Source organism: Crinia signifera, chromosome 2 (assembly GCF_055691185.1).
Source record: "Crinia signifera chromosome 2, ASM5569118v1, whole genome shotgun sequence".
In the NCBI taxonomy this organism is placed as follows: domain Eukaryota; kingdom Metazoa; phylum Chordata; class Amphibia; order Anura; family Myobatrachidae; genus Crinia; species Crinia signifera.
Window position 1 is genome coordinate 49,981,612 of NC_139218.1, and position 17,266 is coordinate 49,998,877.

General features: G+C 46.2%; 1 protein-coding gene across 1 annotated transcript in view; it reads right to left on the reverse strand.

Moving 5' to 3' along the window:
- Positions 1 to 15,212, reverse strand: part of HSF5 (heat shock transcription factor 5) — a 32,536-nt gene extending 17,324 nt beyond the window's left edge. The window contains exons 1-4 of the mRNA XM_083172035.1: positions 14,002 to 15,212; positions 10,279 to 10,656; positions 4,392 to 4,489; positions 991 to 1,335 (exon numbers count right to left, since the gene is read on the reverse strand). Of these exons, the coding sequence (XP_083028161.1) occupies positions 991 to 1,335; positions 4,392 to 4,489; positions 10,279 to 10,656; positions 14,002 to 14,518 (1,338 nt within the window). The 5' untranslated portion in view covers positions 14,519 to 15,212. The remainder of the gene's footprint in view (positions 1 to 990; positions 1,336 to 4,391; positions 4,490 to 10,278; positions 10,657 to 14,001) is intronic.
- Positions 15,213 to 17,266: the final 2,054 nt, after the last annotated feature.

Sequence of the window (17,266 nt, forward strand, 5' to 3'; positions counted from 1 at the left end):
GACCGATTGACCCGATTTCTGTCAATCAAAGTGAAAAAATTGTAAAAAATCGGCCACATCGTGAGGATCGTGTCCCTTAATTAAGAGCCACGATCACTCACGATTGTGGCCGTTCTAGGAAACAAGTACCGTAATAAATAGTATAAAAATATCAAAATATAAAAATTTATTGTGACAATATAAGACAAATATACAAAACGACCAGAGGGGGGGGGGGGGGGGGGGGGGACTGCTATGAAATCAAACTTAAAATGTTAGGGAGTCAAGGATACATAAAAACATATATAAAAGAAGTTTTTATATATAAAAAAGGGGGAATGAGATATAAAAAGTACAAAATACAATGGATAAAAAGTAGAATAGTAATAGCAGCAAATTCAATAAAGAACGCTTATCTTTTTGAGAAGGTAGGAGGTCAGATACCCGACGCGTTTCGTCTATGTGACCCCTTGAAGAAGTCACATAGACGAAACGCGTCGGGTATCTGACCTCCTACCTTCTCAAAAAGATAAGCGTTCTTTATTGAATTTGCTGCTATTACTATTCTACTTTTTATCCATTGTATTTTGTACTTTTTATATCTCATTCCCCCTTTTTTATATATAAAAACTTCTTTTATATATGTTTTTATGTATCCTTGACTCCCTAACATTTTAAGTTTGATTTCATAGCAGTCCCCCCCCCCCCCCCCCCTCTGGTCGTTTTGTATATTTGTCTTATATTGTCACAATAAATTTTTATATTTTTATACTATTTATTACTTCTCACAACGATTAGTCGCCAAGGTCTTATTCCTTCCCTGCACATATATATATATGTGTGTGTGTGTGTGTGTGTGTGTGTGTGTGTGTGTGTGTGTGTGTGTGTGTCATCAACATAAACCTGAAACAAATACTTTTATCTACATTTAAAAAAGTTTGATTTTTTTTTTTTTTAACGTTCAGATATTTTCAGGCCGTTACAGATGACAGGAGGAAACATGTTACTTACTATAGTCTGATTGTTTGCAGCTTGAGGCACATGGCAAACAACTGACTGGTTGAATCCTAAGTCATAGGGGTTGGGGCTCTGATATACAGACACCAGCTGACGAGTCTGACCAGTGCAACAGTCATCATTCTCTAGGGAAAGTGTCACTGTTTCATTCTGATATTGTAAAGGTGATTTCTGTATTTGATCTTCATCATCCAGCTTCACCATTTCCAGTAGGGGAGAACATGGCAGCTCATTCATAAACTGAATATCAGTCTCCAAATTGTAGTCATATGGATCACTAGCTGGCCGGATTGGACGGAAAGACTCCATAGGAAAGGAATACTGCAATGGAGGAGGGCTCTACAGAAAATAATAGATAAAAGAGGTTACTGTATTACTGTACTGCACCATTAAAAGTATGATCAAAAATGAAATGATGTGGATAATATTGCAGGTGTCTATGTTGGTGGCTTGCCAGCATTGCTTATCCTCATATATAACTAGAGTGACCAACTCATCCCTTTAATCCGGGACACATATTAATTACACAGGTTCTGTGGCAGTTTAAAACCAGGTGAAATGGAGTCTTGAGGTGTGGCAGTTTAAAACCAGGTGAAAGCCAGCCACAGAACCTGTGTAATAAATATGTGTCCTGGATTAAAGGGATGAGTTGGTCACCCTATATATACCACAATAAAATCTGTTTATCACGGCTTGAATTAATGTTCTGCTTCGAAGCCCTGAGATCAGGTAAGCACCTCCCAGGTACACAGGTGCACTCATTACTGACTAACACATTCTAAAAGATCCACAGGTGGAGCTAATTACTTCACTTGTGATTCTGTGAGGAGACAGGGAAAACGTGAACTGTTGGTAGTTCTCGAGGAGTTGGCTACCCCTGGCTTAGATGGTGTCTGCCTTCTTCCGGGACACTCACAGAAAATGACGGAGTGTCGGCCAAAAAAAGCCAGGGTGCCACCTGTCAATCCATTGCTGGCTTTGTTCGCAGAGGGACCCCGCGCATGCACACTGTGTACCAATCGCATGTGTGATCGTTCGAATCGGCAGGGCTGATGCTACTTGTGTTCTCAATTACTGGACATCTCAATTGTAAAAATAAGATTGCGCTGTCATTTTATATATTAGCTGCGTTAAGCGTGGAGAAAACGGGAAAATCAGTCTGTACCCTAAAAAAATAAATAAATGAACACCGGGATAAACAGTATAGAGTATATTAGTGGCAAAAACCACTTAGCTCTTAAAAGGTGTTAAATGTCTGATTTTTGTCTAAGGGCAGTATTCAATGAGAAAAATTCTCCGTGTTTTATGGCGAGTTTGTGCTTTTCTTGCTTTGGACGGAGACTTTTGCTCTCAAAAAGCGAGCAACCCTATTCAACGTGCACTTCTCGCCGTCTTTCTAAGTGATTTTCGCCGTGTCTCTCCGTGTAGCAATTCTCCATCTTTTCATGGAGAAGTGGAATGTGAACTTTTACAATAAAAGTTTTTTTGTTTTAATTTTGGTGTAAAAAAATCAGGAATTTTAATCTGTGAAGGGGCATGCTATTTTTATTCATGTGCTTATAGCACATGAATATATATTTAATTTAAAAATATATATATATATATATATATATATATATATTTTTTACACAGAGCAGCCAGCAGGGGGCTGGGAGCCGAGCCGCTCATTAGATATTCATACATTCATTGCACCCGATCATTACATATGCACGATCGGGTGCAGTGAATACCCGGCCCCCTGTGCTGCCTGGCTCTGGGGAGCCCACCTCCCCCCCACATACGTTCTGGGGCAGGCAGGGAGATTTCCATCTCCCTGCCTGCCACCGTCCTCGGGCTCCCTGCGGTGTCACCTCATACGCCGGATTGGCTGATACTCGCCGCGAGGGGCGGCGAGTATCAGTCACATTGAATAGTGTATAAAGTGCCGTCATGGAGAATCTCCAAACATGGAGAATCTCCGCAAAAACACGGCGAGCGAAAAAAAACGCTCGCCATGCACGGAGAATAATCACATTGAATACTGCCCAAAATAACATTGAAAAAATGACTGTAAGCGCAAGTGTTTTCATCAAGTAAATAAATACCTGTAAGTTTGTGTTTGTGTCCTAGGCCACTTTTAAAAATTTGTTTTAAAAAAAAATCACCTTTAAAAACACCTGCGACCATCGAATGATTTCTCCAGCGCATGCAGATCAGAGACACCTCTATGGTGTCTCTGATCTGCACGCGCCCTGTGCGGGAAGCAGGCGGGCAGCTGACATCCGCTGACGTCAGCTGCTCACCCCATCGCCGGATTTCACTGGGAACTGCCAGCGTTTTCATGGGAACGCCCATGAAATGCTGGGCATTGCCATGGGCTGTACACCCCCGCTGCCCCATGCCCGCACTGCTAGGTGCGAGTGGGACAGCGAAAAATGTAGTTCACCGTCCCCACTCGCACCCTGCATCTGTACATTCGCAGAAATGCGTCTGTGCATGCGCAGATGCAAAACATCGTTCCCCCGTGCCGGCACACATCGTTTCGCACGCGTACCCGTGGGAACGCCCATATAGGTGTGCCTAAGCATTTTAGAGCAGTGTTTGCGACATCAGCTCCAGGTCTGATATGCCTTTATCCATCGCACCGCTCAGGGCTAAGCCGCGTCCGCGATGAGTTGCAGCCAGTGTAAAAATCATTAGATGTGAGCCTGTTACGAAGGGTTTTGGACATATTGACACGGCTGCGAATGGATGTGTAGCCATACACATGCATATGCACAGCGTGCACATCGGTTTGCAAGGCTGTATTCCCCTCTAGTGGGACGGCAGCTCAACTAAACGCTGGCCGCAGGGATTTTCGCCCATGTGATCTGAATCGGGCTCATGGTCTCTTTGTGTGCCCTAATCCCATCACGTTGCGACTAGGATGTTATATCAGAAAAAAGAGATGCCCAAAGCTAGCACCTGTTAGCTCACCCACACCTAGCATTTCCCTAACCCGGTACCAGGCGCGCCAAACCCCGAACCAGGCCCCCTGGCACAGGGACCCACCGGTGTAAAATAAAGAGTTGCCGGAGCAAAAGAAACACATTCGCAATAAAATAAAAAAAAGAGTCGAGTTTGCTATACACTCTGAATGCCGCTGAAAGTGCAGAGTTTGGGGAAACTGCAAAAATTGGGAATATATAAAAATATCAATGCCATAATTTGGGGGATATTACAGATAATAACTAGACTAGATATAGGGAACCACAGCCAGAAATGAAGAATACTTGTTCTTTTCCTCAGTTCCATAACACTATACAGCTTGTTTTCGTTAAAAAAAATCCATGAGACAATGACCCATGAGAAATGTAAACCCAGCAATCTTCCACTCCATCCTTCTCATTTCCATAAACAGCCTTAATTGTACAAACCTGAAAATAGCTACAGTTCTGGAATGAGGGGAAAACAGGACTGGAGCAGTTGGCCAGACGTTCCATGTGAGCTGGTGATGTGCAGCACGGGAGGACAGCTAGATAAAAACAACACAAAGGAACTGTAGATAAATGACCCAAGCTAATATATAAAATGTAGGTGACTTCTAATATACACATTTATGTGAAAAGCAAACCGCAAACATAGAGCTGGGCACACACAGGGTGTAACTCAGACTCAGTTGCAATTTTGCAAAAGTTTGCAAAACTGCATCTGCTGGCGCTAGGCTGTGGGGGGCCGCCCAGGACAGATCAAGACTGCCCCGCACGCCGGGTCCCTCCCCGCGTTGTGCCCGCAAGATTTTGCGGACACATTACTAAAGTGCAAAAGCTTCGGTACACAGTGAAGTTCTCGTACAGTACCAGCTGCCTCTGGCTGCGCAGACTAGCTGCAAAGGCCAGCCATGCTTCCAGGCGCAGCAGACTGCTCCGCTGCACCAGGTCTGAAACTGTGATTGTCTGTGATTGCAGTATCAGTGCTCGCACATGCACGCTCCAGCGCATAAGTGTGGAAATCGCTGTTCACTTCAGCATTAGCGGCAGAATCAGGACCACTATCCGATAACGCAACCCAACACGTGTTTTGGTGCCAAGGATGTTTTAGTTGATTTTGGTATATTTGGTATATTTGGTTTATTTGGTGTGCTGATTTCCAATATAACATTCATTTTTGCCTATCAGCTCTAATTTTTGATATATAAACATTGTCTGATTTGTGTTAAAAAGCAAAAGAAGGGTGTACACCGCGCTACAGTCTTAAAACCAATTATTTACGCAATATTAATGAATATAAGGTGCCAATTGAATTCAGTTAAAAGATTATTGTATTTAATAGTATTGACAATATAAATTACATTTTGTATCCCATGCTGGATCCAAATGAAAATGTGGGGGTCCACTTGCTTGGTAAACCTTCCTTACGTGGAGTCTTTTCACTTGGGGGAATGCACGGTACTTGTTTCCTAGCACGGCGCCCATCGCATACCATCGCATACCATATTTAGTTGTATGCAATGCGATCTTCCCGTTAAATTACCAGGAGTGCTTGTACAATGAAATATCGCATAGCATCGCATGCCAGCAAATGGTGCTTACAATATTAAATGCACCCCCATTGTCAACGCCACCCCCACTATCAACACCAACCCGAAGCGTGGCGAGCGGCGGCGGTACGCGTCCTCCGACCTTTTCATACCCCCACTATCCACGTTGGCGTGGAGTTGATTTTAGATAGTGTGGCGAGCGCAGCGAGCCACCGAGCCCGAAGCTTGTTGAGCGGATGCGGAATACATGTAAAGTAATCTGTGTCACCTCGCGGGGTCGCTGCACTCGTCACGATTCAGGTTCGGTGGCTCGCTACGCTCGCCGCACTATCTAAAATCAACTCCACTCCGACGTGGATAATGGGGGTATAAAAAGGTTGGAGGACGCGTACCGCCGCCCCTCGGGGGCTCGCTGCGCTTGCCACGATTCGGGTTGGCGTTGATAGTGGGGGTGGCGTTGACAATGGGGGTGCATTTAACATTGTAAGCACCCATCAGGGTCCTTGTACAATTAAAAACCGAATCGCATTGCATGCATCGCATGCCGCTATTTTGCATGCGATGCGATAAGATGCACTTCGATCAAAATTGGGGGCACCGTGCTAGGAAACAAGTACCAAATGCACTCCCCAGAAATGGCAAGGTGAATGTCAGTGGGCCAGCTACTCCTCTGGGGGAGCCGTGGCAAAGTGGAATATTCAGAAAGTTAGTACCAAAGGCTGGTCCGGTCTCCAGAAATACTTTAGAGGTGCTTGTGGCAAGGTGCAGTAGCAAGGTCCCTCTCCCCCAATGCATTTCACTCATATAGTGGCTTTATCAAGGTGTGTGTGTGTCACATTTCCATTTGGATCCAGCATGGGATACAAAACAAAGGCATCATAGGAACGGGTGATATCTCCCTACAGAGGCCAACACGGTACTGTATGAACTGGCACAACATTCGCAATTCCCTCTCAGACATCTAATCTAGCAGCACCTTACCATTTTTTGTGTTTTACTTTTTAGCGAAAATTCTCGGTTGTTTTAAATTTGTATGCATTCATTTATATTGTCAATACTATTAAATACAATTATCTTTTAACTGAATTCCATTGGCACCTTATATTCATTGATATTGCGTAAAAATTGGTTTTAATACTGTAGCGCGGTGTACACCCTTTTTTTGCCTTTTCACTCTACTTACGGGTGTGACAACCGTATCAGTACATGCAGCTTGTTTTGCGCCTCTAATTTTGATAACTTCACAGCACCCCCCTCTGATTTGTGTTACCCTATTTCATATTAGGCCTATGAATCACAAAAGAAAACATACAGTGGGAAATATAATAGGATGAGAGATTCAGAAAGTGAGAGATTTGGTAAGACATCTCCAGTTGTTTTTTTAAAGCGGCAATCATTTACACTAGAAAACCAATTTGATTTTGAAGTGTAAATGATTGCCGCTTTAAAAAACCCTGGAGATTTCTTCCCAAATCTCTCACTTTCTGAATCTCTCATCCTATTACATTTCACCCAAAACATTAAAAAAACAGGTACTTGTTTCCTAGAACGGCCACAATCGGGGGTAATCGTGTAACTTAACTTAAGGTACACGATTACCCCCGATGGACCCGATTTCCTTTGAAATCAGGTCCATTTTGCCGGCATCGCGTCGGTCAGGTGCATTAACATGGCACGCGACGCGATCGACGCGATGCTCCCAATTTTGCCATAGGGTTCAATGTTACGTCACCCCACGATTGACGCCAAACCGAAGCGTGGCAAGCGTAGCGAGCCCGCGAGGGGCGGCGGTACGCGTCCTCCGACCTTTTCATACCCCTACTATCCACGTCGGCGTGGAGTTGAGAATATAAAGTGTGGCGAGCGCAGCGAGCCACTGAGCCCGAAGCGTGGCGAGCGTAGCGAGCCCCGCGAGGGGACGCGTATACCTGTGAAGTTATACGCGTCCCCGCGCGGGGCTCGCTGCGCTCGCCACGCTTCGGGCTCGGTGGCGCTCCACACTTTATATTCTCAACTCCACGCCGACGTGGATAGTAGGGGTATGAAAAGGTCGGAGGACGCGTACCGCCACCCCTCGCGGGCTCGCTACGCTTGCCACGCTTCGGGTTGGCGTCAATCGTGGGGTGCCGTTGAGGGGGTTAAAATTGGGGTCTGGGGAGACTTTTACATTGAATCCAATGTAAAATAGGGTCCCAGGGACCCTATTCACATTTCAATCAATGTAAAAATCGGGACCATCGCGTCGGTCGCATCGCATGCGATTTGGTCGCATGCGATGCGATCGATGCGACCGACCTGATCAACATCGGTGTGGCCGTTCTAGGAAACAAGTACCTAAAAACATAGTCTAAAACATACTAACATTACAGTAACACTACAGTCACCTCTTACTTTTGGATATTTTTTTTTTTGCAAGTCACTTTTTTACTTCCTATTTTCCCTCCAGTCAGGAAAGATCACATGGCAAGCAACTGATGGATTGGTACCTAAGTCATCGGAAGTGAGACCCATATAGTATATATTTATTTTAACATTTACACAGTGCTAACTGCTGTAGCCACAAAAAAGGGCCTAATTCTGGTTTGATCGAAAGGGGCCAAATTTGTCTGGTTCCGATGGTCTGCGCAACCCTGTGCGAACGCGTGGGACCGATTAAACTAGAATAACCCCCTTAATCCCTTTCCAATGATGTTTTAAAATCTTTCCATGTGAGCCAAGCTACATTATAAAACCATGTACGATACTTATCACCACCTGCAGGAACAATATATGGACACTGTAATATGATATCGTTTGTAAATAACGTTCAAATATAAACTTTAAATTTAATAACATAACAAAAGGTTCAAAGGCGCTAATCAAAATGAATCTAAACATCTGAATGAAAACAAATACAATTATCGCTCAGTGGTTTAGATTTGAACATCACCTACTTTTATTATTAACTTTTGTTTCCAGTTTTTCCCAGAATGCAGTGTGAGCTGCTATTATTGCCGTGTTTGCGACTGGACTTACCCTCTTTGCATGTACTCAACTTTAAATGTAAAACTATACTCAGGGACATCATCGTGACTGAATCAGACCTGATTGCTGTTGTGTGAATTTGCAGAGTTCTGCAATCAGATAGCCGCAGCCCAGACCGAGTGAATTATCGCCACTGTACAAGTCTTTGGGCGGGATGCTCTTAAGCGAAAATGCGGTAAAAATCCTGTTGGATTGTGTTTTTAATGCACTCTGGCTCCATGCCACTCCCCCTGTCAGTGCCTGCAGCCCCCTAACCCTGCCCATCTCCCTGAAGCGGAGAAGGGCAAGGTTTCCGCCCCCCATCACCAAAAATCTGGGACACGCCCGCGTGTGAGATGTTCGCGTGTCCCAGTCAGATGGAGCACCTCTCCGCCGGCGATCGCCAGCGGGGGCATTCTGGCGCCGAATGAGAGGCATTCCAGCTGTTATTGAACTAGACATCTCAGAATGCTTTGCTACAGTTTTAGCATGGCCAAATAGCAAAACTGTAGCAGTGCATGCTGGGATGTGTAGTTCAGCAACAGCTGGAGGGCCAAAGGTTCCCCATCCCTGAATTAAGCTCACTATTGCACTACTATCGAGCACAAGGATTATTTTTCTATTCTTGGCTGAAAGGCTTTATTTCACTTTTTTTTTTTTTTACATATGTATGTTTTTTTATTGTATGTATCACATTTTGTGATCAGGTTTGGTCCTGACCCTTACGGGCTTCCCTCGATCAAGGCTATCAAAGGCTACCACTCTTCTCTCGGAAGTTGAAGAATTTGCTCCCTGAGAGAAGCTCCACCTATCCCCTGAGACAAAGGGGGAGCCTGAACAAACTTCCTGGGGAGATTATTATTATTATTTTTTTGTCCACGGTGGTTGTGGTTGTCGAAGGGCCACCCCTAGTTCTTGCGAAAGAATGGGGTGGGGGGTTGGTCAACAAGCCATAGGTCGACACATGTAATAGGTCAACATACCTTATGTTGATATGATCAAAAGGTCAACATAAGCAATTAGTCGACTTGAGGGCTTTACGGCTTTTGGTGTCTATGTCGACATAGGGCGACATGGACACAATGATACTGTACCGCTCGCTCACCATTCTTCGGGCTCACTATTATAGTCTAGCTCTATATCCACTTTGATGGTAAAGTAAAAAAAAAAACCTGATGATTTTGAGTTTGAACTAATGTCAACCTATTGCTTGTGTCAACCTTTTGACCATGTCGACCAAAGGTATGTTAACCTTTTTCATGTGTCCACTTATGGCCTGTCGACCTTATTACTTTCGACCTGCCAACCGTATCCCTGAAATGGGGCCCTACTCCTTTTGGCTGCAAACCCCCAGCATAGCCTTGCACTGCACCGGGTGAAATAAATAAATAAATACCTGCAAGTTCTCTCACACAAAACACTACAGCACAGATTGCGAAAGACACCGCCGCACCATCCCTACTACTAACAACATTTCTCCTAATCTCTATCTTAAGAAATAGCACTGTGTTGTAGAACACCATAGACCAGGGGTAGCCAACTCCAGCCCTCGAGAGCTACCAACATGTTTTCCAGATCTCCTCACAGAATCGCAAGTGAAATAATTAGCTCCACCTGTGGATCTTTTAAAATGTGTCAGTGAGTAATGATTGCACCTGTGCAGCAGCTAGGTTGTCTGGAAAATGTGAACTGTCTAAAACTGGAGTTGGCTACCACTGCCATAGATCATACAACACACCACTTTACCAATCCTATTGTAGTTGTGTCTAGTAAGTACTCACCAGTTGGATAATACGGCTGACAGTACTGTGCTGTGGGCGGGACATAGCTACCATATTGCTGCACACCACCTGACATGGCAGAGTGGCTTTGTTGGACATATAATGAAGAAGAACTGGCTGACACGGTGTAGCTGACTTCTCTTGGGAAACGCTGCAGGACAGGGAATATGAGATTATTTCCAGAGAAAGATGGCCGCGAGTCTAATTGTCCTTGGAGCATGCCCAATGAGCTTTGCAATATCATTGGTGAGATTGGAGTGCGATCTAGCTCTTTTAAAGGAAATTCAGTATGACTGCGTGATGTTGGACTACCATAGAAGTATGGCGAAAGACTGTCAACTCTACCAACACAGTGATTCTGTTCAATGGTCATTGGACCTGCACATGAGAAAAAGACAAACGTGAAACATTGTAATGACCAGAAATCAGTCCGCTATCCTAAAATAATCCTCATGCCTTCCATACCAGCTTGGAATGTAAAGAATAACACAAATTGTCACTTGCTATGTAAGCCAGTAGGTTTATGTGATTAGAGGAGTCTGTTCCTGTGTGATTAGAGGAGTCTGTTCCTGTGGGATTAGAGGAGTCTGTTCCTGTGTGACTAGAAGAGTATGTTCCTGTGTGGTTAGAGTAGTCTGTTCCTGTGTGGTTAGAGAAGTCTGTTCCTGTGTGATTAGAGGAGTCTGTTTGTGTGTGATTAGAGGAGTCTTTTCCTGTGTGATTAGAGATGTCTGTTCCTGTGTGGTTAGAGTAGTCTGTTCCTGTGTTATTAGAGGAGTCTGTTCCTGTGTGATTAGAGAAGTCTGTTCCTGTGTGATTAGAGGAGTCAGTTCCTGTGTGATTAGAGGAGTCAGTTCCTGTGTGAGAAGAGGAGTCTGTTCCTGTGTGATTAGAGGAGTCTGTTATTGTGTGATTAGAAGAGTCTGTTCCTGTGTGATTAGAGGAGTCTGTTCCTGTGTGGTTAGAGGAGTCTGTTCCTGTGTGATTAGAGGAGTCTGTTCCTGTGTGATTAGAGAAGTCTGTTCCTGTGTGATTAGAGGAGACTGTTCCTGTGTGATTAGAGGAGTCTGTTCCTGTGTGATTAGAGAAGTCTGTTCCTGTGTGATTAGAGGAGTCAGTTCCTGTGTGATTAGAGGAGTCTGTTCCTGTGTGATTAGAGGAGTCTGTTCCTGTGTGATTAGATGAGTCTGTTCCTGTGTGGTTAGAGGAGTCTGTTCCTGTGTGATTAGAGTAGTCTGTTCCTGTGTGATTGGAGGAGTCTGTTCATGTGTGATTAGAGGAGTCTGTTCCTGTGTGATACCTCAAACCTTCTTAGAGAATGTATGCATTTGTGGCTAGTTTATAAGAACCAACATTATGGCACAAAATGAAGGATGCTATTCTAACCCTGGAAACACAGTTTGGGCAGAAACACAAACTCTTTGGGGTCAGTTCAATTAGGGGTGTATTACATGCCATTCCCATCATGTTCCATTGCAAGAACATTGTGCAGCTGACTACGGTGCCCCAAATTGACCCTACATTATGCAATTTCCTTTACAGCTCCATAGTGGTGTGTATTAAAATGCGCAAGTGGGCGGGATGCACCAAGCAGCGGTGGTACATCCTGCCACCCATCACGGAAATATCGCCCGGCAGTATTCCATCCTGACGAAAACAAGATTGAATTACCCCCCTTAATGTCAGAGTGAGTTCAATAGATATTTTTGATGAAGATCATTTAGAAGACAATAGATAGCTATGGTGCTTTCTTACAGTCCCACTACACTTGCTTTGCCTAATTGAATATATAACTTATACCCCTTTCATACAGAAAATGAAAAACCGGGAGAAGCAGTTCCACCTGGGAATTTCATGAAATACAGGGGTCCTTTTTTCCTGTGTAAAACGGTCAATCCGGATCTTAAAATCCAGGGGTGTAATGTAATAGGGTGAGAGAATCAGAGAGTGAGAGCTTTGGTAAGAAATCTCCAGGTTTTTTTTTAAAGCGGCAATCATTTACATTGCAAAATCAAACTGGTTTTGAAGTGTAAATGATTGCCGCTTTAAAAAAACTGGAGATTTCTTACCAAAGCTCTCACTCTCTGATTCTCTCACCCTATTACATTTCACCCCAGGTCTTCGATCCTGCTAATGACGAGGGTCGGAGACCTGGAGTTTAGGATCCGGGTTGACCCTTTCACACAGGCTAAAACCCCATGAAATTGAGCAAATTACCGGGTCTAAATTTTAGACCCGGAGATTTGCTCTCCTGTATGAAGGGGGTCTGACAGCGCGCAGCCGAATAACCCGGCGCTTCAAATGCCGGGTAATTGCTGGGTTATTCGTCGGCGGCTGTCTGAAAGAGGTATTACATACCTAAAGGGGCCAAAATATTAGGCATCTATCAGGGCAAATTCCCATCCTGATGATAGCTGGGTCAGGTCATCAGCATATATCAACATGTTGGAAATCCACAATTGAGCATAATCAGTAAGTCTGGAATTTATAATATGTAGGATTTTGCTGATTGCATAAGAAATCGCCAATCAATTTGTTAGGATTGGCAAGTTGCCAGGTAGACATATTTGGCTTGCATTAGACTGATTATATTGAACTTGGAAAACTAGAATTATGACAACATGTGTACGCATTATCATTCTGCAAGACATAACTAAATGTAGAACTCAACTGGAACCAAAAAAGGTACTCTTTACCTAGAAGGGCGCCCACGATTTTGATCATGGGCATCGCAGGTAAAAAAATTGCGTCGGTCGCATCACATGCGGCCAAAAAATCGCATGCGATGCGATCGACGTGATTACCGCGATTTTACATAGGGAACAATGTTAAATGGGTCAATTGACCCGATTTAACATTGGGAACAATGTTAAATGGCCCACAGACCCCAAATAGCCACCCTGGCCCCCCCCAATTGTTAACGCCACCCCACGATCAACGTGAACCCGAAGCGTGGCGAGCGCAGCGAGCCCGCGAGGGGCGGCGGTACGCGTCCTCCGACCTTTTCATACCCCTACTATCCTCGTCGGCGTGGAGTTGAGAATAGATAGTGTGGCGAGCGCAGCGCGCCACCGAGCCCGAAGCGTGGCGAGCGCAGCGAGCCCCGCGAGGGGACGCGGATATCTGTGAAGCCCGTGAAGGGACACGTTTACCGGTAATCGCGTCGGTCGCATCGCATGCGTTTTTGGCCGCATGCGATGCGACCGACGCGATTTACATTTTAACATGGGTTTCAATGGAAAATCGCGGGCATCGCATCGGTCGCATCGCAAATGGCATGCGATGTACATGCGATGCCCGCGATGGGCGCCCTTCTAGGTAAAGAGTACCCCAAAAAAATCCAGAGATCAATATTTTGGTGAAAGCCTTGATTACTGGTCAATGTTTAGTATTTTTTTGATATCAGTAATTTTACTGTCTTTAGGCCCCCATACACTAAGCAGAGGTATCACTTGCAGCAACGCATGCGATACCTTGGTAATTGGTTTGCATACGATACATCGTATGCATTCATTTTGAATACGATGTATCGTATTCAATGCCATTGACTACCACAGGATCCAACAAATTCTTGTGGCAGCCATGATGATGATCCCATCCGATGTGCACGGGACTGATATGGATCTTTTCACACGATTTATTGGCCTGATGGGTCAAAATCATGTGAAAAAGGATGATATCGTATAAGTGTATGGCCACCTTTAGGTTACCCTACAGTCTTACCCTGGTTCCCGCCCGTTCTCTGAAATGTCATTGAGTCAATAAGCAGTCGTTGGAAGCGGTTTGGTTGCCTGGTGTTGATGTTGAGGCCAGCCGCCATCTTGGCTTTGTTAGACCTGGTCAGTCTCTTCAAACTGACCAGCAGTTCTGGGTGTTCCTTGCGGAAGTAGGCGCTGTAGAAATGATGAAAGCGGGGCTCTCTGTCCCCAAGGTTCCCTCCCGGATGATGGGAATTGGGGCTCTCCGCATATCCCGGCACCAATTTCCTGAAGCCGTAGAGGTTGAGCTGGCGGATAAAGCTTTTGAAGTTGGTCGTCTTAAACCACTCGCTGGTCTTGTTCATAGGGGCTGAAGGGTGAAGTAGCTCTGACCCGAAAAGCAGCTCATCAATGATGAAGCTGTCTCCGTCTGGGTTCCAGCAGATGGACTTATAATGGGGGCTATGCACCAGGTACCACAGCTTTGCTGGGAAATTATTGCGGTTGATGGGAATAGACTCAAGAGATTCTGACACATCCATTAGATGGGGGATAGATAAGCTGCAGGGTATTGGTAATGAAAGGCAATAAGCTCAGGACAGGGAGATGGCTGCTGCCTGCACACAGGTGAGGCCTAGACCCTTCTCTACAGTATTATATTGAATGGGTGCAATATACACGTCACCACCGTACCCCCAGGGATCTGACTGTACTATAGTATAATAATGGCGTTCAGATCTATAGAGCCCAATGCTCATTGACCGAAGTGCTGCTGCTAGGCTCCCGCAACCAGATCACTGCCAGATCGCAGCGTGTGTACAGCGATCGCTCGAGGTGACGTAGCCAGGAGCCCTATCCTACTGCCGTACTACCGGCCCGCACCACGCCTCTCTCCCTAGTTCTACGCCCAGTCCCTAACGATCGATCTATAGAACCGTTACACACATACACCCGCGCGGCGCCCCCTCTCCCGGTCCCGTCGCGAGCTGACAGCAGACGCCCGCACGTGCCTGGGGGTGGAAGAGGATGGGGGTGGCGGGGGATACCCGGTGACTGCAGCCCCCGTCAGGAGCTGTGCGATGGGCTAACGCGGAACCTCCTCTTCAACTTTTCTAGTAGAGACGGACCTATGGGCTGGCAAGTCATGCTGGGATTTGTAGTACCAATATGACTAAGCGGTTCTAGACAATGAGAACATCGACCATCGACGTATATATTTAGAAAACAACTGAATCATCCATGGTCTATACCAAATGATGAATACTTTTTTGTCATCGATGGTGGGAAAAACAGATGGCTTCCAACCATCGATGATGCATAAGCAATGAATAATATATACCGGTATATATATATACCTGATCGTTTGATTATTGTCATTTTTTCTGGAGTGCCACCCGTCTGCGTGTTGTTATATATTGGAGTGGGTCTCATCCCCCTCTCCTGGGAGGGCACCCGATCTACTTGTTTTCTGCTGCATGGAGTGCCGGCCACCCTCTGGACCCATTATATATATATATATATATATATATATATATATATATATATATATATATATATATATATAGTGACGCGGTTTAGACTGACTTCTATTACCGAAGTGGAAAGAAATCATTCGATGGTGGGTGACCATCAAATGATTTCTCTCCCCTTCAGCTCTATTTGAAGGGATTAGTTCACGTACATACGCCCTCGCATGCTAGCGAGGGGTGGGGAGGGGCCTTTTGCAGGCTGTGCACATACTGTGCTTATACTGGCATAGGGGCCTGATACTGAGGCATAGGCTGTCCATAGGGCCTGATACCGAGGCATAGACTGCGCACATAGGGCCTGATACTGAGGCATAGGCTGCGCACATAGGGCCTGATACAGAGGCATAGGCAGCGCACATAGGGCCTGATACCGAGGCATAGGCTGCACACATAGGGCCTGATACCGAGTCATAGGCTGCGCGCATAGGGCCTGATACCGAGGCATAGGCTGTGCACATAGGGCCTGATACAGAGGCATAGGCTGCACATAGGGCCTGATACCGAGGCATAGGCTGCACACATAGGGCCTGATACCGAGGCATAGGCTGTCCATAGGGCCTGATACCGAGGCATAGGCGGCGCACATAGGGCCTGATACAGAGGCATAGGCAGCGCACATAGGGCCTGATACTGAGGCATAGGCTGTCCATAGGGCCTGATACCGAGGCATAGGCTGTGCACATAGGGCCTGATACAGAGGCATAGGCAGTGCACATAGGGCCTGATACCGAGGCATAGGCTGCACACATAGGGCCTGATACCGAGGCATAGGCTGTCCATAGGGCCTGATACCGAGGCATAGGCTGCGCACATAGGGCCTGATACAGAGGCATAGGCAGCGCACATAGGGCCTGATACCGAGGCATAGGCAGCGCACATAGGGCCTGATACCGAGGCATAGGCTGCGCACATAGGGCCTGATACCGAGGCATAGGCTGCGCACATAGGGCCTGATACCGAGGCATAGGCTGTGCACAAAGGGACGGAAACTGAGGCATAGGCTGCGCATAGGGCCTGATACTGAGGCATAGGCTGCACGCATAGGGCCTGATACTGAGGCATAGGCAGTGCACATAGGGCCTGATACTTACTGAGGCATAGGCTGTGCACATAGAGCCTGATACCGAGGCATAGGCTGCGCACATAGGGCCTGATACCGAGGTTTAGGCTGCGCACATAGGGCCTGATACCGAGGCATAGACTGCGCGCATAGGGCCTGATACCGAGGAATAGGCTGCTCGCACATAGGGCCTGATACCGAGGCATAGACTGCGCACATAGGGCCTGATACAGAGGCATAGGCAGCGCACATAGGGCCTGATACCGAGGCATAGGCTGCACACATAGGGCCTGATACCGAGGCATAGGCTGTCTATAGGGCCTGATACCGAGGCATAGGCTGCGCACATAGGGCCTGACACAGAGGCATAGGCAGCGCACATAGGGCCTGATACTGAGGCATAGGCAGCGCACATAGGGCCTGATACCGAGGCATAGGCTGTGCACATAGGGCCTGATACCGAGGCATAGGCTGCGCACATAGGGCCTGATACCGAGGCATAGGCTGTGCACATAGGGCCTGAAACTGAGGTATAGGCTGTGCACATAGGGCCTGATACTGAGGCATAGGCTGCGCGCATAGGGCCTGATACTGAGGCATAGGCTGTGCAGATAGGGCCTGATACTGAGGCATAGGCTGCGTGCATAGGGCCTGATACTTACTGAGGCATAGGCTGCGTGCATAGGGCCTGATACTTACTG